General features: G+C 33.6%; 1 protein-coding gene and 1 long non-coding RNA gene across 4 annotated transcripts in view; both read right to left on the reverse strand.

Moving 5' to 3' along the window:
• Positions 1 to 604: 604 nt before the first annotated feature.
• On the reverse strand, positions 605 to 9,418 carry LOC145728333 (uncharacterized). Of its 2 annotated transcripts, none has more exons than XR_014178055.1 (3): positions 9,220 to 9,418; positions 1,033 to 1,173; positions 605 to 975 (listed from the first exon to the last, which is right to left on the reverse strand). It is a non-coding gene; the product is annotated as an uncharacterized LOC145728333 (long non-coding RNA). The 2 variants fall into 2 exon arrangements; XR_014178056.1 differs by having other exon boundaries at positions 1,033 to 1,274.
• Positions 9,419 to 9,769: 351 nt separating this feature from the next.
• grn (GATA binding protein grain) overlaps positions 9,770 to 23,954 on the reverse strand; it is a 57,894-nt gene continuing 43,709 nt past the window's right edge. For both annotated transcript variants that reach the window (XM_081977537.1, XM_081977536.1), the window contains exons 6-9: positions 21,058 to 21,192; positions 13,187 to 13,334; positions 12,907 to 13,124; positions 9,770 to 10,728 (exon numbers count right to left, since the gene is read on the reverse strand). In XM_081977537.1, the coding sequence (XP_081833663.1) occupies positions 10,702 to 10,728; positions 12,907 to 13,124; positions 13,187 to 13,334; positions 21,058 to 21,192 (528 nt within the window). In that variant the 3' untranslated portion in view covers positions 9,770 to 10,701. The remainder of the gene's footprint in view (positions 10,729 to 12,906; positions 13,125 to 13,186; positions 13,335 to 21,057; positions 21,193 to 23,954) is intronic.

The raw sequence follows: 23,954 nt of genomic DNA on the forward strand, positions 1-23,954 counted from the left end.
ACTCAGATTTGTTTATGGGAATACTAGCATTATTACATTTTTGAAGAGAACTACTCTAAGCGAGAAATATGTCATATTTCTTCGGCATAATTATTGTCCTTAAACTGCTTTAGAGGTACTTAAAATTCTAACGTTAATCAACGAAGCTATTGCACCCGTTGTTATTCTTAAGTTTCTTCTTAAGCTTAAGAAATAACATAAAGCTCTGTTGACAGCAATATTAAAACCAGACGAGAATGCACTTTACAAATTAAGTAAAAAAATGTAAATTAGTTAATCGTGTCATAGTGACTGTCTATACAAACCGTGACGTACGTTAATCTTGATAACTTTAAAAATTGCTCAGCAGACCTCTAAACGTAAAAAATAGGATAAAGTTGCAGTTATTTCAACATTTACACATTTACCCACAAGTGCGTTTGTAATGTTACAGTAACGGTACACCAACAAAATTCACCATAATGGAAAACAAAATAAAGTATTTCTAAACTTAACTTCGGAATATCTGCAAAACTAAAATTGCGTGCGTTGCACCATTTCTTTGACGTAATACGTAATGCTTCACTAACTATGAGTTGCTTTTAAAAAAGTTAATTTACTACAATTTAGTGCTTAGTTCAATTTTTTATTCAGTAATTATACATTTTTCCATCGGGCGTAAAAAAGACAAGTTTGATTATATGCGTGAGAACAGTTTCTTGACTTTTCTTTGAGTTCATGTTGAAAGGTATTACTGCGTGTTGCAAGTTTATTTTATCTTTTTTTTGTTTTATTTTGCCCTTTTGAACAGACACTTTTAATGATAAGGCTTAAATAATTTACTACATACTTTCTAATCTAAACTTGTTAAAACGTACTAGAATCAGCTTTTTACCACCAAATGAAGCCTCCAGTACCGTCGCTGCATATCGATTCGTAGTCGCCTTTATCTGTGATCAACCGCGGGCAGTACTTGATTCGTGATGCTGTTCCGGCCTGTAACGAGACGATGTACTGGCTCATTTGTTTATCTCATTCCCTTGCAAAACTTACCATGCTTGAATAATAAACACGCACTCTTTTGTTACTCCGGTACCTCTCACGTAGCTTCTGCAATGCCTTCTTCGCTTCTTCGTCTTCGTTTTTTTTTGTTGCTGCAGGTGCAATGGCGGCCAAGATGGCTTCCTAGGCGTTCTTTGGAAACGAAGTTTTAGTTTCAGTGAAATATCAACAGATCTTGTTTGCGATTCAACTAGTCGCTGTTGATAATCAACATGGAAGCTTTACGTAAATACCTACGAGCGTGTACTTCAAATTATCGTGCTGATACTTATTTCGATCCACTTTTCCTTATAATAATAATCACAAGTTCTAAGGCTTAACCTTAATAAAAATTCTTTGTTTACGGGGTTATTTAACGAAATAATAACCACATAATTACTAGTTTACAGTCCGAGAAGGATGTTATAAATCATCAAGTCCTTTTATAATATTTTTACGTTCTTGGATAAAATATTTTTTTATATAACATACTGAAATATGGTATCGTGTTTCTCAAGTTTAATTATGCGGCAATTAACAGCATTTTCGGTAGGAAAAGCATCATTATTAGTTTGCTTTCAGAATACCGAATCACGCACAAAATTCCTTTTTATTTTATAATTCCATTTAAATGCGATCCGAGTAAAAAAATCAGTAAAAACGAATTCATAAATTATTCAAATTGAAAACTAATGTATGCCACCAACTCGTGTTGTAAACCTGACCACCGTGTCAGTAGCTATTATTTTATTTAAAATAACTCCGATAAAAATACATTATTCATCGGAAATGTTATTGTCTGTCAGAAGAATGTTTTAAACTGTATTCCTCACCAGTGACTAAGTGGAAGATGGAACAATACCACACCGGAAAATGGTTTACATAAGAATTCAATTTGAATATACGGAAAATGCGGTTTATTTGGTAAGGTATTATTATAAATAATATGTTGTGGGTACGTGAATTTGCGTGAGTTAGCAATTAATTTTATTTCATGCGGTTGTTGTTAAAGCCCAGTGCAACTATTTATTAAATATTTGTAAATAACTGCGTGCATGTTAGTTTGCTGCAGGTACTACTGTAATTTTTATAACTTATTAAATACACAACAATTTATATCAATTCAGGAATAATTTTAATTATTGAAAAATTGATTATGTAAAGTAAAGTTAGATGTAAAGTTTTTGTGTATTTTCTGAAGCGTCACTTCATTCATTTGTCAAAATAGCACTTTGTCTAATTTTGACAAAGTGATGGATTTCCTAATCAAAAGATACAAAATAGACTACTTTGTGTAAACCAGTTATCACACGAATGTCAACAATACATTCACATTGTTATAATAGATAAATTATTGAGACCAACTTGTAATAAATGGAAAGTAGGCATGAATGAATTAGACAAAATCATGTTTGGACACTTTAATTTTCGTAACTCACCTTTTTTTTGCTAAATAAACCTGTTCCTGTAATTATATTATTACTTAAAACAATCACAAAATAGTAGGTACTACGATTAAGATGATCTGAAAATGGCAATATATTTGTCGAAACGTCGGCTGTCTTGAGAAAGTAATTTCATATCTATAGATCCCCTACCAAAGAAAAAAAATGCCACAAAATTTTCACTTTTGGATTGTAGTCATTAGAAATCTGTTCATTACATAAAATCGAACAATGTTTGGTTATATTTTTAGTAGGAATTAACAAGCCCTGTTAATTTAAACTTTACTAAACCAAATTATAACGCTGTGAAAAATTCAATGTTAAAGATATACAGTGTGTCCAATGTAAGAATGCAATTTATAGGCTTCTCCGAATCTGTACTGTGTTTTCGTATTGTGTATTGTATACTCCTCAAAGGTCTTATTACTTCAACTTGTCGAATTTCTTCTTCATTTACCAGTAGAAGTTTCAGATCTGCGTGGATTCCTTTTTCATCACTCTGAATGATCACTATTTTTCTAGAGTGAGTTCTTCTAAAGTAGTTGTCCTCTGTTATTTAGACTTGTTTTTATTGTTACAAATTGATTAAAAGCTTCAACAAGAAACAGTTTTCTTGGTTTTACGCACTTTGAGAGTAGCTTATTCAGATCATTCCAAAGCTAAATCCAACGACTTCTTTGGTTGCTAGATATAGCAACAATGACAGATTATTTAGAGAGAAAACCTGTTAAATGTTCTTTCTGATGGAACTGCCTACTTTATGGGACTATAAAATTTTAAATTGAATTTCAACGTGTACGAAAATGGATGCAGCCAAAGTTTGGGCACAGTTATATTGGATTCATTTTTAACGTTTTATTATAGGATTTCTTTCAGGATATAATGAAGTAGTTAGGGATAAGAGCCAACTTTAAAATATAAAATTTAGTTTTGTCAAAGCCAATAGAATACAAAAATACAACATTTTAGAAAACAACACTAATGCTCCATGTAGGTCCATACAAAGTGCTTCAGATTCAAAAGTGTAAGTCTCAGGAACCATCAGAAATAGAGAGTTGATTAAATTGAGACTACTGTAAGCTAATTTAAAATAAATATGTCTCAATATTAATTAAACATAAATGCTTGAGAAACAAATTTTTCTATCGGACGATTAAATTATCTAGAGATATTCGGAATATTTTAAAGAATCTAAATATCTTTTAGATGGAATGGGACATTAGAGGTTTTTTTGAGATCTTTGGATCAAGTAAAGTTAAAAATGTTTAGTAGCCAAACAAAGCTACATCATTTTATAAGTTATAAATAATAATACAATATCTCAAAAAATCAGTAGAAAATCATTGACATTACCAACTAAAAGTGTTTTAAGAACGGTTCATCTTTTTCGTGCAAATAATGTTTGAGATATTTGAAGAAGAAAAAAATACGACTAGCACGGTAATGATCCATTACATACTTTTCTTTGAGTTACGTATTGATCGATTTTATCACACTAGTGTAATAATAATTGATTTTATCTCAATAGTGCAGTAAAACCCTAAGAGTTCAATAAAATAATTATTGCGATAAAATCTTTAATTACGTAACTTAAAGTTAGAATTGAAAAAGTCGTATGATCGTCGTGGATAAAATATTACTCGTGTGTCGTGTGATATGGAAAATTAATGCCCTCGTGTGCTTACCACAATGCAATATTACTCACTCGTGACTATAAAAATGTCCATACCACACTAGTAATGTAAATATCTATTATTGTTCTATTCTGGAATTACTGGTAATATTTCAATTGTTTGTCTTAACTTGACCAACCCTTTAACTTATACAGTTGTGTACGACTTTCTTGCATAACAACAAAAAAAAGAACGTTTTTACTTCGCTGGTAACGTTTTACACGTTTTCACATAGGTATAAGGACTGCAACGACCGTTAAAGATTCCCCTGAAAAAATCCATCCATTTGTTTTCATTCTTCTGGGTCTATTAACCTTTCGCGATATGTGTCATATAAGTAGCTTTTTCGGACAGGTGATTGTGTGGACTAATTAAACTCAGGTGCACAAGACGCGTGCCGACAGCTGCTATCTTCTTGTTCACCTGCCCAAAAAAACACAATCCCATTCAATATACATTAACAAGTGACCAAGAGAACCTATTGCCTGTTCAATTGCAGTTTAATTGATCAGGTTTTACCTACTTTCAGTGGGGAAAAGAGAAGACAAAGCTATTGTTTCAACACGTGGAAGATTTAGATGATTAAGTACTAAATTAATAGGCTTATTACTATAGATTGAAACGTTTAGTATGTGGGCATAACAGTACTTAACATGCCGCAGCGTACTTCAGGTTCATTAAGACCTCAGACTAGATAATTATATGGTATTGTTGGTACTATAAATGCAATCATGCCATTTTGTATCGACAACCGCATTTGCGATCAAATGTAATGCAGGTCGAAACTGCCTACTACCTTAGATTGCACATTAAAATAAGCTCCTCCTGCTAAGTAGTGGGAAACTGTTTAGTATTTCCACTACAATTCGAGTAACAAAATTCCTTTACCTACTTCTCGATTCTTCTTAAAACGGAAACGTCTATAAAAATTTATGTGGTCAGTGGATTGCATCCTGCATCGAAAGCAGCTCAGACCCAAAGATTTTATCTGATTATTGTTTAATGAGAATTAAAAATTCTTACCCTGCGTTAAAGGGCTTTGACAGGATTTTCCACTAAGCTCTTGTAATTTTAAACAGCACTTTTTACGGAGTTTGTTTTAATTAAACTTTGTCACAGCTCACCCCGTTTGATTAATATTCGACAGGTGTTGTTTATACGTATACATTGTTAACAAAATTTGCAAACCTAATTAATTACCAGGTACTAGCGGATTTTTAATTAAAACCTGTGCGGAATTGCATTGTACGAAATTTCAAAATAGCACAACAACATCTCAATTACTAATTAATTTCCTAACAAAATTGGAAGAAAATGTTCTATATCGAACCAAATTTGATACGGCAATTTTTAATTTCACACTCGAATGACTGCTCAATAAATTACGTGATACGCACATGTTTGAATAACGTTGAAATCGAATTATTGAACGACGTGAACTGGCCTTTTGACGTCTTTATTATTTATTATTGTATGCGGATTCATACCAGGGATACCGTAATTTAATAACGAAAGTTGCTTTCAAACTTACTCGAGGCGTCTGAAGTTGAAGACAGGTGAGAGAGCAACCTGTGTGTTTTTGTGACAACCACCGGTCGGGGTTTTGTATACATTCAAGATACTTTTAAATAAAGTTTTTTAAGATAAATTTATTTACCTGATAATCAACAAATATAATATAAATCATCTTTATCTCCAGAAATTTCAGAAATAGGCTATCAACCTATTGGTTTTTCTGTCCATGTTATACAAAAAAAAAATTAAATTAAAGAGTAAAAATTTACATGAAAAAAAAGTTATTACAAATTATGTTTATGTTCTTATAAACTAAACTTTTCAAGTAGGGTACTAGAAGAAAAGTAGAATTGGGACAGTCTGGTTTGTCGTTAAGACCAGTATGGTCCAGTTTTCAGGATTATTTTTCCATTCAGCCTGTATTTGTAGCAGTCTTTCAGAGATTTTGGGTATTTGGGTGCGTTCGTATAGAAGTTCGTGGGATAGATTGTTGAGTGAGTTGATTGAGATTCGTTCTGTTGTCTGTATGTGTTTTATAGTTCTTTCCGTTGCGTTTGTCCTCAGTATGTTTCCATAATCCAACAGTGGTCGACAAATGGATTTGTAAATTGTGGTGGCTGTTTTAGTATTGATTCCTTTGTCTTTGTATGTGAGAGATCTGAAGTGTTTCAATCTTTTGATTATTTCTGTTCTAATGACTCGAACATGTTTTGAAAATTTTAGTTTTTTGCCGAAAGTAATTCTTAAGTATTGTAGGTCGTTTTTTAGTTCAGTTATGTGGCCGTTTGCTGTTATGATAGAAGAGTCTGCGTTAATTTTGTGGTTGCATAAAAGGAGCTGGTTTTTAGTGGGATTAGGGGTGAGTCTCTATTTATAAGTCATCATAGTTAGGATCTGGAGCTTTCTGCTGCTTTTGTGGTTGTTTTGTCATGTACAATCAGTGCAGTATCATCCGCGTACTGTGGTATGTATGATGTTTTGTCGATGTAATTCTTGTCCTGAATTCTATGATTGTATGTGTATGTCGTGGCAGTATGTGTTGTAGAAAAGTGGGGAAAATGAGGATTCTTGAGGAAGTCCTTGCTCGGTGGATAATAAACTGATTTAAATAATAATACTAATTTTGGTAGTTGATAGGTTCTGCCGTTTTTTACTTTATTTTAAAATACGCAAAAGCAAGCAGTTAACACTTAGAACAAGTACTTTTTTATTACGTTCAAATGATTAAAGAAATATTATACCTTTTCACTTTTTAGTAATTTTCTTCCAAATGCAAATGAAAACTCAGGATGGATGGAACTCAGGATTTCACTTACTAACTAGTACGTATGTTCTTCCTAGAGACTTACACTTAAATTTGTAAGTGCAGTACATAGATGAGGAAAAGAACAATGTTTTTCTTTATATTTATTTGAGTGCTGGAGTGATTTCAAGCTTTACAAGTTATGTATACAAAAAAGTATGAGGAATCAACCTGGATTGTCTCTAGAAGCTTTAAATTCCAATTTTGGTGGAGTTTAATATATGAAGTGTTTGGTGACAAATTTGAAGCAGTCAACAAGACGATAACATAAAAAATAGACTCAACTATTCTTTTATATCTATTTTTTTAAGTGAATAAAGCATTAATTAAATACAATTTTTGAAGCCTGGTTCGATAATGACAGTTTTGGGATATGTTTGTATGGAATTTTCAGAAACTCGGCTTGGCATAATCTTTCTACTATCTTTTACATTTTCCGCTGACAGAGTGTGTGAATATTTTCTTAATTTTTGTTGTTTACCTATTATTTATAACTTTATTTCCATTTGAGAGAAATAGAGAAGCTAGAGATTAATAGAAATCGTTAAACGTATAAATTTTAAGCAGTTTGAGACGTAACATCTAGATAAAACAACTTTAGATCATGACTTAATGTTGATGTACAACTGAAGTTAAAGTATTTAATAACTTGTAAATTAAACTAAAAACTAACATTTTTTTATCAAATAGGCTTACTGGGTTTTCATTCTATCTGGTTTTTTTAGAGATTTAAAAAGTGGAGTAGACAAGAAAACTTAAACAAATTTCGTTTTGTTTATTTTGAAAAATCTAACTGTTTTGTACAGAGGAGTTATTCGAATGGAAAACTGTAGTTCCTCATGTTTTGCAATGTAGAGAAATGAATTCACATATACCCAAAAATGGCCATTAAAATCAAAATTCAACTAGAAAATTCTTCTAGATCAACATCACAACGACTTATAAAATTAATAATTAACTTAATAAGAAGTTTAATTTTAAAACAAAATTTCGATTTCTAGGATGTCACAATTCCGGAGAACCAGTGATTTGTATTTGACTTTTTCAATACATATCATAAAAACAGTATTCCAAAACGTAAACGAATTAAGTTATACGGGTCCAAAAACCAGTTCGCAAATGTAAAAACTTTAAAATTTAATTGGTAATGGAATATAGCCTTTCTTGTATGCTTAAATCGCTGTAAAGACTTGTAGATAGCTCAGAGACAACATCTTCTTCCTAAATGAACGTCGATAACCAGGAAAATCAACAGACTTAATTCTGGCTGATGTAAATAAGTTATTCTTATAGTCTATAGAAGACAAGAAAAGTACCAGAGCCACTTTCCTGGATATTGAAAAGGTTTTAACTATGCTTCAACTGAGTATGAGTCAAGAAACGTTGGATAGAAGACGAAAGTAGCAACTTTAAGAGAATTTTTATTGAGATTCATTATTTTCTCCATTTACGTCAATGACTTGCTATTAGAGGTTCGAAATGAAAATTGTGTTTCATTTGCCGACGACACAGCAGTTATAGCATTACCACAATAGTGCTCTTCTGGAAAGTGGAGTTGGGAATGATTTTTGACGAAAATTTGTTGGAGACGTTGTTTACTCGAATTTTTCCTCAATTCCTCATCTCTTTTCCTCAGAGAAGACTTGTTAAGAGAGATATCCTCAAGAAGAAGTTTTGTCACCATTGCTATAGTTTATACTGGTGGATGATTTGTGAATAAAGCTATCTGTGGAAGGATTGTAGGTAATGCCCACGATACGCAGACGATCTGATTGTAATACGGGGTACATTTTCCAGTACTTATCCTTAGAAAAGCCAGATGCCTCTCAAAATAGTAGAGAACTGGTGCAAAGATGCAAAGCTCCCAGTCAACCTCAAGAAGACGGTGGTAGCACAGTATAAAAATAGTCTAAGTTATGTTATATCTTTAGACTGTGGTGGTAGTAGCACTGCTTTGAGAGGAAAGCAAGATTAACATGGAAAGCAGAAAGTTCGCCGAATGTTTGTAAAAATATTGTACAGTTCCATAAAAAATACATCTTGTTAGAGATGAGATAGGCGATGACTGTGGTATTCTTTTTAGCAGTGTTGCCACTCATACCATTGCCATTCACACTTACAACACTTGTTAGGTAATATACTATTTTCTGAAATTAGTTGGTAATAGTTTAGAGTCTTCCTCTATATTTGAGAGAGATATTTGATTTAACATGAACAAAAATAAAGTTACAACCTGAAATACTTCCTGATTATTTATACATACCTTTGCTACATCACGTTAACACATTTCACTATAGTGCTTTAATACCAGTTAGACAGTATACTATTTTTTTATTAATCCATATAGTATAGACCTTATTGTACCCAGTGACAAACTTGCAATAAATTGTCGTAGACTTGCTTTAACAAACCTTGTCTGGCAACTAACAATAATTTCTCTTTTCAATGGTCTACAAAGACACTTGTAGAATACTTATTACCGCAAAAGTTTATAACATACTGATACCGAGAACAAACAAAATGAATAAGACCTAATTAAAATTCATACGTTGTAGTTTAGGTTCATATTTAACCAGAAATGAAAATAAATTTAAAAACACAATATTTATATTCAAATAACATGTGCCTTAACAGAACATAATTACGCATTGTATATTGTCTGCCAGTAAGTTATGGCCTATAAATTTTTCCATTTAATGACAATAAAACGTCGCCGACACGCAAGTAATAATGATAATAATGGGTGCTAAGGGATGCATTAAACAATTTCGTATTAGAGCTCAGGAGAGGGACGTACAAATGAAAACAGAATATTTTGGAGATTTAAATATCTTTAATATATCACACAAAGAGCATATACATACATCGATTCAATATGTACAACATTTTCTTTAATTATTTTCTAACTTCAATTACCATATGTAGTTAGGTATAAACGATCGCAAACCAATGTACTTATTAAACAGACAATTTTCGAGTACCTACCTTTTCATTAGGTGGTGACTAACCATTATATTTATGTGAAATGATGGATGGAGATCACTACGTTATTACTAACGAATACAAAAAAAAAATAGGAAAAGTGACTCTAAACTTTAGTTCTTGTTAAATTTTATATCAGTCTATCAAATTTAAATCCATTGGTAATTTTGTATGTTGTATCTATGAGTGTAACTTCTGTCTTGAAATAGTTTCACCAATAATGGAAATCTAAGTGTATTAGATATAATATAGTTTGAAGCAGAAATATATATTCTTCCTTTTAGCGGCAGTCTTTCATAAATAAATATCTGACAACTCAAGATTGCACATAGTCTTAAATAAATTTATATTTACAATTAGCAAATCGTAAAAATTTCCTAACGAAATTTCAATATTTACATTTTGTAGATTTACAGGATACAATACTTATTACAAACTCTATAATTTGTACTTAAATTTACACAATTTTTTGTAACCTGGTCAAAATTCACCGACTAACGTCACTAAAGTTTACACAAAAATTTACTTACAAAATAAATACAATATATACAGGAAGGTCATGACCAGATTTTGAATTGATCACCTTGAAAATCCGAGCAAAGTACAAACTTATTTTTATACTATTTACATGCCCTATTTTGTCACAGGAAAAATAGAGAATGCAGGAGTATAAAAATACTGTAATTTGGCTCCATTGTATTTCACTATACACTAACTTACAAAATATACACAGAGACCAATAGAGTTCAGGAAAGCAACCTTATCACGTGTACTCTGACCTCCAGCCAGCCTGAAAAGAAAACATGAATTTTAATTTTTTTTAAACACATTGTGCATATTTTACAAAATAAAAACAGTATTGTCTGTTGGGTGTCCTATTAACGAAGGACGTCCTGAGTTTTACCTTTATGTGTTAACTTTTAAAAACGTTTTATTTTTTAAATCAGGTGAAGCCTTTGCAAAAATTGTCTTTAGAAGTTGAAAGTGTTAGAATCAAGTTTGACATGGTTAATTTTTTATTTTTTGACCACACCCTGTACAGTATGAACACAAATTGTGACAAAAAATAGAGTGCTTTCTTGAAGAATTGCTAGAAGTAAACATAAATATACTTGTCTGAGTTTTGCTATCCAGAGTGTTTCATAAGCATGCCGACAAATTTTCTGTGCTAGAAAGAAAGACACACATTTGACTTAGTTTTCTAACAATGTGTTGTGTTGAAATATGTAAAAAGCATTTCAGTCAAATTGATACAATTTTTACAGTTTATTTCTACGTATTGCAAACGTTTTTTGGATATGTTTATGTCATCGTATACCAATATGAAAATTTCATAAATATAAATACAAAATCAGTAGTAAGAAGAGACGGAAAAAAACTTTATAAGTGACATGTGTCAGTTTGCTCGAGCAAATGTGACGTCATTTGACAGTTAGTGACGTGACCACTTTATCACAAAGCTTGACGGATGCTTTGCTACTATAGTCAAAATTTTACCCTTTGAGAATGACGTCAAGCAGGTGAAAAAACACGCCTGGAATTAGATCACAAATTTTAACCTAAAAATGCTTTGAAAAATTCGTTTTAGAGAGTTTCAGTTGACATCTGGAAACTGTTTCTTTTCCTACTTGAAAAAAAGCAGCACATTTAGAATTAGCATTTGGGCCTTCTCATTGTAGTGCAGCATTTTTATACCTTTGATATTCGTTTAAATCAAAGTGACAGTAAATGTCAACGTTTTTAATTTGACAGGACGACAAAATTAACAACGTGCCTTTTTTGCTAAAATTGTCTATTTCACATGTTTGATATGCGCGAAACAAAGATGTAAAAAGATGACGTCATTCTCAAAAGGTAAAAATCCAACTATAATTGTTTAGTTACGTCACATTCTCTCGGCAGACTGACACGTCAGTTATGACAGTTCTCCATCTTGGGTGCGTATTCTTGAAACGAGGGAAGGGAATTATGAGGAGAAACACCTGTAGAATGTGACAGGAACCCGCCATTGTCAGCTTCTTCTGTCACATTCTATCAACACTTCCCTTGAGAATACCGTTCCCTGCATTCAAGAGTAGGCCTCCTAGGCTTTAATTTTCGAAAGCATGGCAGGGAAAGAAATTCTCAAGAGAAGTGTTGATAGAATGTAACAGAAGAACTTGACAACAGCGGGTTTCTGTCACATTCTACAGACTTTTCTTCTGATTACTCCCTTCCCTCGTTTCAAGAATACGCACCCTGGGCTCTAATTTTTGAAAGCAGTGAAAGACATCAAGAGAAGTGTTGATAGAATGTGATAGAAGAGGTTGAGAACGGCGGGTTTCTGTCACATTCTACAGACCTTTCTCTTAATAACTCCCTTCCCTTGTTTCAAGAATACGCACTCAGGTCGAGAGGATTGGATCACAATAATTATGCTCTCTGCTCACCATTAATTTTATATGGATTATTCTGAAATGTCCGTATTTGCATAGTGATTTCATAATTTTAAGCTGCTAAACTTACAAAATTGACAACCTTAGTCGATATTTACTTCGAAAAAAATAAATTAATAGTCTTTTTAAGAAGTCTTTAAAAATAAATTGATTTTGTTGCTAGAAAAATAGCTTGAAACCAATTTCCTTCCAAATCAAGATAGTTGTAGTACAATTTGCTTTAAAATATCATCATTTTATCTCCTTAAGCCCGAGTTCCACAATCAAAGTGGAGGGCTATTCCTAAAATAACGGCAGCAGGCATGGACAGCTATTTTAAAGGGTTGAGTTCAGATTCTGATTTTCTGTGTAGTGCATGCTATTAAAAAACATTCACAGTCTAAACTTAAACCTTAAAAATTACTGGTAGTGCATACGGCTGTAACTTATCCATATGCCAAAACTTGACACAAAATTATTTAACCGGAAAGAATGGTTTACGTCATTTGTGATTTAAACACCCAGTATAATTACTTAAATTGAAAGAATCTTACCATTCCATTTGACGTGAGGCCTAAACCGGCAGCACTTAAGGAACTCATATGATGATGATATGACGCTGTAGGTGGTGGTGCAGGAGGTGGTGGACCACTAACAAATCCATGTGGATGCGTACTATTTTGGTACCAATGGCTCATGGCATGGTGAGGATGGAGAGCTGCGTTTAAGTGAGGATGGCCACCTCCCATTGAATTAAACTGTCCAAAACCACCTAAACAAATCAAAAAAATTATTGTTATTGTTCGATTTGTTTGGTCAACAACCTAAACTTACCTTTCGAGTCTAAAGGTTTCATCATATCACCCATCATCCCTCCTAACGACAAACAAGCCGCACCTGATTTTTTCTTTTTGCTCTTAGACGACAACTTTCGATTCCGTGTCTGAATACCTTCCTTTTTCATCGTTAAAGGTCGGTTCACCTGCAACAAGAAATCACACTTTAAACCACGTCAGATCATAAGGCTTTTCTAGTAGAGGGTAAGCAAGTGGATTTATACGACTCTAGAGGGCAAAGCTATGTCCGCAACCAGACCCATTCAATGAAGCTCTATTTATTAAGTACGAAGAAGCATATATAACAGAATGAATGGCCATTCTTAAAAGAAATATACCAATGTTTGTTGAAGGCGTAGAGCGTGAAACGTAAAAGATACTGACTCACTGCATTCCCACTATTTTGAGAGTTATATACTACCATGGGATGCAAGTAAACATTGGAGCTTAGATTTCCGTATTAAACTTTGTTGCTTTTTTATGGAAATTACGGTTTTAACAATGATCATTAAAGTTTTTGCCTCGCTACAGCGCATCTTTAAGCTTAAGCAGTTTTAATGAATAAATAATTGTTTGCGTTGAACACTAGAATTCACTTACTCGCATCATTGTAAATTGTACAGTCAAATATGTATCTATTCATTTTTCAATCCAACTGTTCTTTTAACTGTCTAAGTCGGAAACTAAACTTAACAAAAGTAACATTTTTATTGAGCCGAATAATGTGCTCAAGTAAAGCGATATTTTGGCAAACAAAAAGCTGTTATTCTCCACCCATGTCCTTAAGTGCCCAAACAGCAAACATTATACAGTAATTGTTGTAATCTATAGGGCCAATCTTTGCAAGAAAAGAGGGCAGGGCGGTATATAGGAAAAGGAATACGGAGCTTTGTAATTTAGTCACCCGACAGTGGCAATACGTCTTTGAATTGTCCCCGATACAATAGTTCATCCCCTTAATGTTACAATAGCACTCGGGATGTTGTTACCGGATATACCATTGATGTTTTATTTATCTGTTTCTTAAACGTTCCGGTTGCAATACTAATTTGTACATAAACCAACTTAACCTGATTACAAATCTCGCTGATTATTGATTGCATCAAACTACATGGAAATTTGAAATGGTTAGCTTGGCATGAAAAAACTGCCAACTAATTTAAGACAAATTGGCAGAATGATCACTTTCGGTAGTAAAGTGAAACGACGTGCTCGTATCTCTAAATCTAGAATGAAGCTTATTACTGCTCCCCGTAACAAATTGTTATTGTTGTTGGGTAACGACGTTGTTTGAAATGGGCGTGGGTTCAGGTTGTATGAAATACTATGCAGAGACTGATGGCTTGCGGCACCCAGCATATTCCTGTGGATATCTCAAAAGTATTTTGCTTCGCTTGCGTATTCGTATCAAATGACTGAAATTTTGTATAATGCCACCAAATCCGGTGTTTAGAAAACAGGAAACGTTTAAGTGATCGCAAGTGTGTGGACCCTATAAGGTAGCTTTATCCGGGAAATCCAGGGCGATAAAATAAAAGCAATGGTTCGGAACTTTTCTCATCAATGCCTTAAGAGAGTCCGGAAACGGAGAGAGTCAAGACAAATTTAGCATTATTCCGGTCAGTTGGAGATCCTAGGAGTAGATAACTAATTCTCGGACTTTTTTATTTCTCCTTTTGCTTGCTCAGTGTATTATAATCAAGCTTGGGAACGTTCCCAAATTCCCGTTCGGACAAAACTAATTTAACCATATCCTACTGCTTGCTAAAGGAATGTGGTATAATCATTTACCACCGCACAAAACGATTATGAAGCACTAAACGTAGCTATCTTGAGTGTTAACCGCATCGAATAGTTAGATAAGTATTTAGATTAATTTTATTACACGATTCAATATAAAACGACCATTACACGGATAGCACTAGGACCATAATTCACGTCGTCATGCAGCTTACTAATAATAAAATGTACATCAAGCGCACAAAGAACAATAAAATGATAATTAAATAATTCAAGCACATGGCTACTAACCAAAGGAATCTTCGGATCCCATATTCGACCCTCAAGAACGTGCTTGGAAAAACTCGCGCGATTCAGACTGATTTACTGATCGAGATGTTGCGATTTTTTCCAACCGGCTAGAATTCAAGTTTCTTGCCCATGTTATACACGATACTTTAGCTGCAAATGGACATGCATAAAAATTTTTGAATCGTAATCAATGGGAGAGCATAACGTATCGCGAATGGCCGTCGTCTCGCTCTCGGGTGTCGTCAGTTATGATAAACATCAAATTTTTTCACCAACTAATTTAACCAATAATTAATTCATCTTTTTTGATGTTGGGAGAAAGTGGTTTAGAATGTTTCTCAGTCTGGACATTGTCATTGGTGTCAAAAATACGCATTGTTTGTTTTTCACATGACAGACAATATTAGTAACAAAATGGTGATTTCAGTTTGTAATTTCTGAAAATTTGAGTTTCACCAAAATATATGTAAAAGAAGGGTTTTGCAGCTAAATGGTCAAATCCACAATTTTGCTCTCTTTTGTCCTATTCTTATTATTATTTTAATTTAGTTCTTGTTCTTGAAAAATATATTGATATTTTGTTGCACTGTGATGGTTTAAAAACTAAAGAAAATGAAGACAAACATGAAAACCCTAGTCAAACACTGAATTTTGTTGTTTATTAATGTCGAAACAATTTTCCTCTAACTGGAAGCAACTAGCTGTGTTGTTATTCAGCAAGTGCCGCAGATATTGTTGGAACTATTAAAAAACAGGCACATATACAGTAAAAACAATTATAACCATCTTAACTAGATAAGATTAAACAAACCCTAAAGAATTTCAACATAAAATTGTGCTCCTAAGTCTAAAACATTTTTATGAATCAAAAGTTGTTAGAATTTTTATGTCTGTATTATTATTGCAATGTTTTCTGTATGATGCATCTTTTTAATGAGGTACGACAAATTTAAATTTAACTGGAAAATTGCTGACATTGTTTCTTGACTTGAGATATTTTTCCATAAGAGGTAGTTGATGAGCATTTAGATTGGCTTAAGAGTTATCCAGAGATACGTATACAGAATATGTCACCTGCCTTTGCCAACTTGTTCTGTAACATTTTATCAAAACTTGAGGAGAATTTTGAATCGGAGTCACCAACACCTTTTATCTTATTTTGTATATAACCTTCAGCAATTATTATGAACTGCTAACCTCTTAAGTCGTATAGTATTAGTAATATATCTTCGTCCGAATTTGTTAACATAATAGCTTAGGATCTCCAAAAATTGTGACCAGTACCAAGTGACCAGCTTATAATCCCAGATATCGGACGGAAGAAATTTACTCATACGTATTGATCATTGCATATTTTTCTATAGTTTCTGTAGAATTCTGTAGTTTCTCTGTAGTATATTTTTCATCATCGACCTTGGCTTGATATTATACAAAGCTTCTGTTGGTTATGTATTTTTGAATTGGGAATATTCACAATCATATTTTCTTCTTTGTCAACCAAGTCAGCTAGAGTGATTTCTGCCACTTCGTCATCATTATAGTTAAAGTAAATATGAATATCATCGAATGCCTCGATTATTAAAAAATCTAATAATTTCATCTAATTTGCTTTTTTTTAGCTTCAGTCAACGCTTTGCTTTTTCAAATACGCGAAGGACATGTTAGAGTGATTTGCAAAATGTTAGAGACACTTCTTTCTTCAAATTGTTTTTTGTTGCACCAATTTGAAAATGTTACTCAGAAGTTTTGTAGAATAAAAGCTCAATGCATGCATCCTTTTGTTCCATAATAAATGAGTTCCGTGGGAAAGTTAATTAACTATGATAATTACATAACATCAGTGACGTAGATAAGTCACGTGACGCCCATTTGGTAGTTTATTGTTGCATAGAACATAAATTAAAAATTGAGTGCGGAAATTTCTTTTCTGCACTAGTGTGGAAAATCTAACTATCCGCACTCATATGCGAGCAAAAAATTATAAAATTCGACAAGCGAGTAAGTAATAGTTGCTCTATTTACTAGTTAATAAAAAAATAACAAATTGTGATTTAAAAAACAAAATATTCTATTGGAACTGTCTTAAAGATGCATCCAAGCCTCACATTTCATTAACTAATATGCCTACTTACAGCGCTGAAATATCTAATATTAGATCTAAATCAAACGCAAACAATCGATTTGCTGGTACATTATCCATCATAATTATAACCAAACTAACAAGAAAAATTATGCATATAAAGTAATTATCTAATTTAGCGTACAAGAAATTAGCATAATTATGCAAATGAACCTTTAAAAATCACAATAACCTGAACTAATGAGGTTGAACAAATCCCGATGAAAAGATAGCACTCGCCTATTAAAGTTCACGTGAAATTATTAATATTGCCAAGTAGCAGGTTTCCTACCGGGCTCACCTATAAGAAATCTTGCTATCTGTCAACCGCAGAACTACCGAAACGATCAAGTGTATAATTTAATGGTTCTCAAGATTTATGCGGGAGTGGCTAGTGAGTATACCATATTCGAATAATAGGTGTATGATATTTATTATTCGGTGACTGGCTACAATCCTGCCAGGCAATAAAACGAATAGTCTTCCACTGTCAGCGAATCATTAACTTGATGAATTGCTCGACAGAGATCTGAGATTAACAATTTACAGAAAATACACCTGCAAATCGTGCACACGTGCTATATTGGGTAACCAATCCTAGTAAGAGCAAATCCATCCAGGCATTCCAAAGCAGAACAGTTATGTCGAAAAGTTGGTGCACCATAACGACAATATAACTGAATGTTGAGATTTACTTGAGATAGTATCTTACAATTTGTTTTCGCCCACTAAAATCTTAAGGATGATGGTAATCTGGTTCTGGCTTTTTTGCCTCATTCATAATTTCATTAAACCAAAGTACGACTGTCATTGTTAAAAATAATGAATCTTCATTGCCTTTGCAAAAGTTACAGAGAAAGCAGTTTATAATCCGACAATTTAAATAAACTATAATTGACCGTCTGGCACACACTATAACCTTATCCTTTGTCGGTCTAATTATGAACGACGTTAGAGATGCAATTGTAGATCTGAGATTCCGAAACACCTCTGCACACATTCCGCGACACTCGAATTAATGCTTTAAGTCTGAAAAAGCCGCTGAATTAATTGAATTAGTACCCTCCGTACTGCTGCGACATAAGCTAATCATATATTCAGTGCGGTAAAGGCCGCGGTCAGTGGACCTATGCAATTCTTCATAAAATGCATCGTTTTAATGTTGCCGACATTTTTACCACGTCACGTACGCTACTTGGTTTAATAAATTTGACGGGAAGGCTGCACAAATTAGTGAATTTTAGCAGTATAATACTTTAAAACTATGTGCCAGATTAGAACGTTATAAAATACCTCAAACAATTTTTAATTTTACCATTACATAAACGTTTTAATTTGCTGTGTTTCTAGAACAAGAAAATTTTTACTGAAAATTATCAATATCTGGATTATCATCATCATCATTCAGCCCCTTTTACATCCATTGTTGGACATAGGCCTCTTTTAAACATCTCCAGTTTGGTGGAAACTCCCCAGGTGAGTAGATACTCTTACACTGATTTATCAGTCTGTCCCAGCTGCGATTCTAGAATAGGTGCAAACCTAAATTTCTTCAATGTTCTAGAGCCTGTAAAACTAATGTTGCTTAGTAGTGAGGGTCTTAGTAGGGTCTACTGTTTCTGGGGTAACCGAACTAAAATCGTGGTAGGTCTTTATTTTGGAGATCTGGTTTGTCTTCCTTGTGCTCAAATTGCAGGGAATTGTTCTGGACAAGCTGCATATCACCATAGTAGGCTATTTTGTTTAAGTTGGACCACTGACTGTGCTAGTTGGATTACGATTGCTTAAATATCTCTCAGATCGTACATAACACTCCAAAACAATATTTCTTGGTATTTTTGAACTAATCTCCAATGATTGTCTACTCCAATATTGTCTATTCATTGCATCGTAAAACCAGCGTATTAGCGGTCTTATATTTTTTTTGTTCGTTTTAGTTGTCTTGTTGGACAGGACAGTTCCGCTGAAGCTTCGTTATAAAATGTATGATATCACGCACTTCTTGCAAATTGAAGTTCCTTATGTTCTCTTTCAAGATCATATCAAGATTGGATCTTTTTTTTTTTCTCTTAAGTCTAGAGCATCTTCATATTTAGAAACATGTCTACATGAACTCAAGTATCAGGACGCCAATTGACTTTACATTTTGTAATGTTAATGGATATCCACAATGCGGATCATCGTTGGATATCATAATGAACGTATTAGTAAGGACTGTAAATGGACAAGCATAGAGCCGATATTCCATGTTTTGCATCAGGAACTACATGATAATTAAATATCTAGAGCAATACTAATTCAAATTTACAGTCAGTATTATTAGTGTAGAACAGGAATTAGAAGACAGGTCAAGTAAGCTTTCTTCTCTTCATCTCACTTCTACCACAGTTTGCTTTTTTCTTTGAAGAGTTCCAAGTTTAGGACAGATTCTTCTGTAAAAGAGGGACAATCTCTTACCTATACATATTTGTTTCATTCTGCTTCAAGTCTCAAATGATATTTCCTATCTCAATCTATTTTATTTTCGTGCAAAGTATATTACTTAAGATGGCAATTTTCCTTGGATAAGCCTTATGCCGGATTTTAGAAAAATACAGTCAGTAAACGCAGTTAGAAATTCCAATTAGTCGAGAGAAGGAATTACAAAATAATGTCTTGTCAGGCTCTTAGGTTCATACCAATTTATTGGAGTACACTGCGTAAAAGTAAAATTACAACATATCTTTTCAGTTTGATGCTATCCAAAGCTTATTTCAACGAATTGGTCTACTATCTATTCAAACTAAATACAAGTGGAACATAAACACACGTTGTCACAGAAGGAAACATATGACCATTACCTAGATAAGTCTGTGAAATAGAAGAATAACGGCAAGCGACTATACTCTTTACAAGCTTCGGTCATGTATTTGTTACATGCGACACTTGCATTCAATCCGAATAGACAGTAGTACACGATTGTAAATTCACAATCAAGACTACAGAAAAATAAGGGTATCAGAGTAATAATTAAACATTAATCTATTTTGTTACAGTAACTTATCCCACTGACTACGTCACAAAATAATAATTTTGCAAAAATCCAATATGAAAGGTGAGAAATTATTATAAAGCAAGCAACGTACTCAAGGAACTGGTCATTATGTTGAAAACATCCTGTATGTTACGTCAAGTACTACCAGTGTTAGCAGTAAATCACTTAACGTTGATAATTAATCTCTCACCAACAGCACAGCATAAAATATTTAAGTTCTTATTTGTGCTTTTACGGTGTGCTTTGCGGTGGAAACCTTGTAAACTTTTCTGAACTTAAAAGTACGATATAAAGAAGCCCAATAAGGCGAATTTGAAGACCAGTAACTCCTAAAACTCCTTAATGTGAACAACAACTGTCTCTTTATTCGGATTTTTAATGCGGTCTGATAGCCACGGACAAAGCTTTATTTGCATAGAGCTAAAGGATGCGAAAAATATACAGCTCGCCTCCGAAACATGTGCTCCTTAATATGTTTATGAGGTTTTTTATCCGTTTTGGGTGGTTATTTTCTTTTAGCAGCATTAATGAAAGTTTGAAAGAACCAGAAGAACCGATTGAAAACGTGAACTTATACCCAGACCAATTTGCATGGACTAAATTGGTTTGCACTGCCTGTGGAATGTGTGCATCTTGTAGTAGAAGCTATTTAAAAGGCTGTAAAATGGTATTCTCGATTACTTACATTGTGTAATTTGTAGTATAACCCGCATGCATTGCACACCGGTTCCCCGTTTTGGTTCCTCCGCCATAACGTCGTTGTGGTTGTTTTACAGTTTGCACAACTCGTTCCAGCTCTTCGGGCTGCACTCTGCAAACTCTGCAAAGAAAAACGACAAATTAACAAACACTCTCAGAAAATTGTGAATAATCATTAATTCGGATCTTGTCTTCAGTAGTAGTACCGCGACCAGAATACCAAAAACCGATTTTCTTTATTCACATTTAGAATAACTACGCCTCAGTCCGTTAAAACATTTATCAGTCCTTTCCCATTCTCCGAGTTCGAATACGCTCTAAAACTTGTGTCACTGAAGTAAACCCATTGTCAGATTTAATTGGATAGCGATCTCCCAGCGATAAGGCCGTCCCTGCCTTAAGGACCCAAATCGCTGGCGCGGCAACTCGGAATCCCCCTGTAGTCCCTCGGAATTGTAGCCAGCGAATTTCGACTTTATTCAATGGATGCCATCACGGACTTGATTGATTAGAAGATAAATGGGCTTTAAGTGTCGTCTGGGTGGTACAATCAGAAAAACGAACAAGATGTGGGGACGGTATTTATTGCTTCTAGTTTAACTGAAACAAAACCCTTTTGCCTAGGATGACTTTACAAAAATAATGATCGGCCAGAGGCATTTATTTTGTTACCGACATGTTTGTTGTTTATATGTGAGTTATCTTACAAAGGAAAGTATTAGACTTACGCCTGCCTCTTTTAAAATGAACGTTAACATAAGAAACACGTAAACATAAACGTAAAGTTAATTTTTTCAAACCTTATTTGCGTTATGATGATTTATTTTCAAGAATCATTAGCTGTAGAACCAGACACATTTTCCTAATAACGATTATGTCAGATCATCAGTTTCATCTAAAGAATGTCACAGTAATCTTTTGATTATGTGCTTACTGGACATTCTATAATAGTAAAAAGGTACATTTTTAAAATTGATCGTTGGTGAACTGGGTAAAAGCAAACAAATTATTTAAGAATATCCTGTCAAGACGCCTCTTCTTCGCAGCATTTACGAACGTTCCGCACTTACCATAATAACACCCTTAAAGCATCCACTTAAAAGGTGAAATATATCGGCAAAGACGGCTACCTGAGCTTATTATTACTCATTTCGTAACAGTTTATCATTTTTTCCATTTGCCCGACGATGAGGAACTCTTTTCTCATCTTGGTGGCTCATAAATTAAGACACCTGATGATAACGTATTGCCATGAGAAACGGAATGGGAAAATCAATTTTTAAAAATGAACATTCGCTTCCTCGTATTGGTAGTCTGATTTACATTCTCTCCGAGGAAGCTACGGCCTGTAAAAGACCATCCTCACCAACCAATTATTTAAAAATCATTATCGCTTGTCTCTTCCATGAGTAGCTCAGCATATAACAGAATTAGTGAATGCTAATTAACCGTACAAAATCTTCGCTGATAAGATAAGAGGAACTGAAATAATCTTTCCAACTGCATCATCTTCACTGTAACGGCCGTAGCACCTGCTAGTGTAAAGTGCAAAATAGTTAATTACACATTATATTATCATTTATGAAACACAGTGGTTGCAATCAACACGTCGGTTATTATCTGGTCAAACTATCGACAGTTAAAAATGAAAGCCACTATGGAGCGAGCCTGGGTAAACTGTAGGTCTTCTTGATTGTGAGACGGATTGAGATAAAAAGATACGCGAGAGTGATTAAATGATAAAGATTGAAAGATAACAATTTATCTGATCCGTTTTGCGGTTTACATGCTACCAACGGTTGCATAGTAATGATTTGTATTCGAGCTTTTTAGTCATTTTTTTTGTTTGCCACTTATACTGTTTATTTTCATATTTAAGATTCTTTTAACCTTTAACTTCACTACCTTTAATCACATTTTTTGGAAAAAAATAAAATTTATACAGGGATCTCTCTTTGAAGAAGTATAGATCCTCTTGTATTAAATTCTTTCTAAACTTTTGATGGACCTAATATGTGTTTAGGAAGACTAAATTACCACTAAAAAATCTTTTTATACTTTTGAATGATTTTTAGTGCAAAAAGTTCTACTTTTTTAGTCATTTTTTGCACTTACGTGTTGTTAACCTCGACCTTCGGTCTCTTATAACAATTTTCACTTTATATCAGCTCATTGATATGCAAAAAAAACTTATTCTGGAATAGAGTCAATGAAGCATATTACTGTATCGTATACAACAATTAATCAAAATAAAAATTAACAGTTTTATAATTTTCCACAATGTCATGCTTAGTGTACAGGTATTGTTTGGAGTCTTGGAAGCATTGCACAATCAAAAGCAAGTCTGGTCAGTCGGATAATGACTCGGTCGTAACTAAATTGCTCTACAACTGCATCGAAAATCCATCTGATCTTTGACATCTCTCAAAGATATTACTTTATTTTTAACCGTAATCGGTTTGTAGGATCTGTCAGGCTTAAAAGGAGTATACATTCCGACGTTCGATTTGGTCTGAGTAATCGAATAAAAACAAATTTGACATTAATTCTGATTGATACTTGAAAAGTGACGCCGAAGCTCTATGTAGATGAAGGGAAAGGGGACGGAGAAGCACCGGCTCGCAGAGGCGTAGGAAGATGAAGTGCTTTTAGTTTTAGGATTAGAAGAAAGGACGAAGTTGGGTTGGTGGTAGTTAAGTATGTTTATGGTTTGAAGATGACGCTTTACGTAAAAATAAACTACTGGTATAAAGCATTTTTTGAATATGTGCATGTTCAAAAAAAGGTAAAAATATTACACTTATTAACAGAAAAAATAAAACAATAAAGATCCACGCCTCTGCGAAAAGATCAGGTAGAAAAATACACTCATCCCATCAAGGA

Source organism: Ips typographus, linkage group LG4, assembly GCF_016097725.1.
Source record: "Ips typographus isolate SLU linkage group LG4, UJ_Ityp_2.0, whole genome shotgun sequence".
In the NCBI taxonomy this organism is placed as follows: domain Eukaryota; kingdom Metazoa; phylum Arthropoda; class Insecta; order Coleoptera; family Curculionidae; genus Ips; species Ips typographus.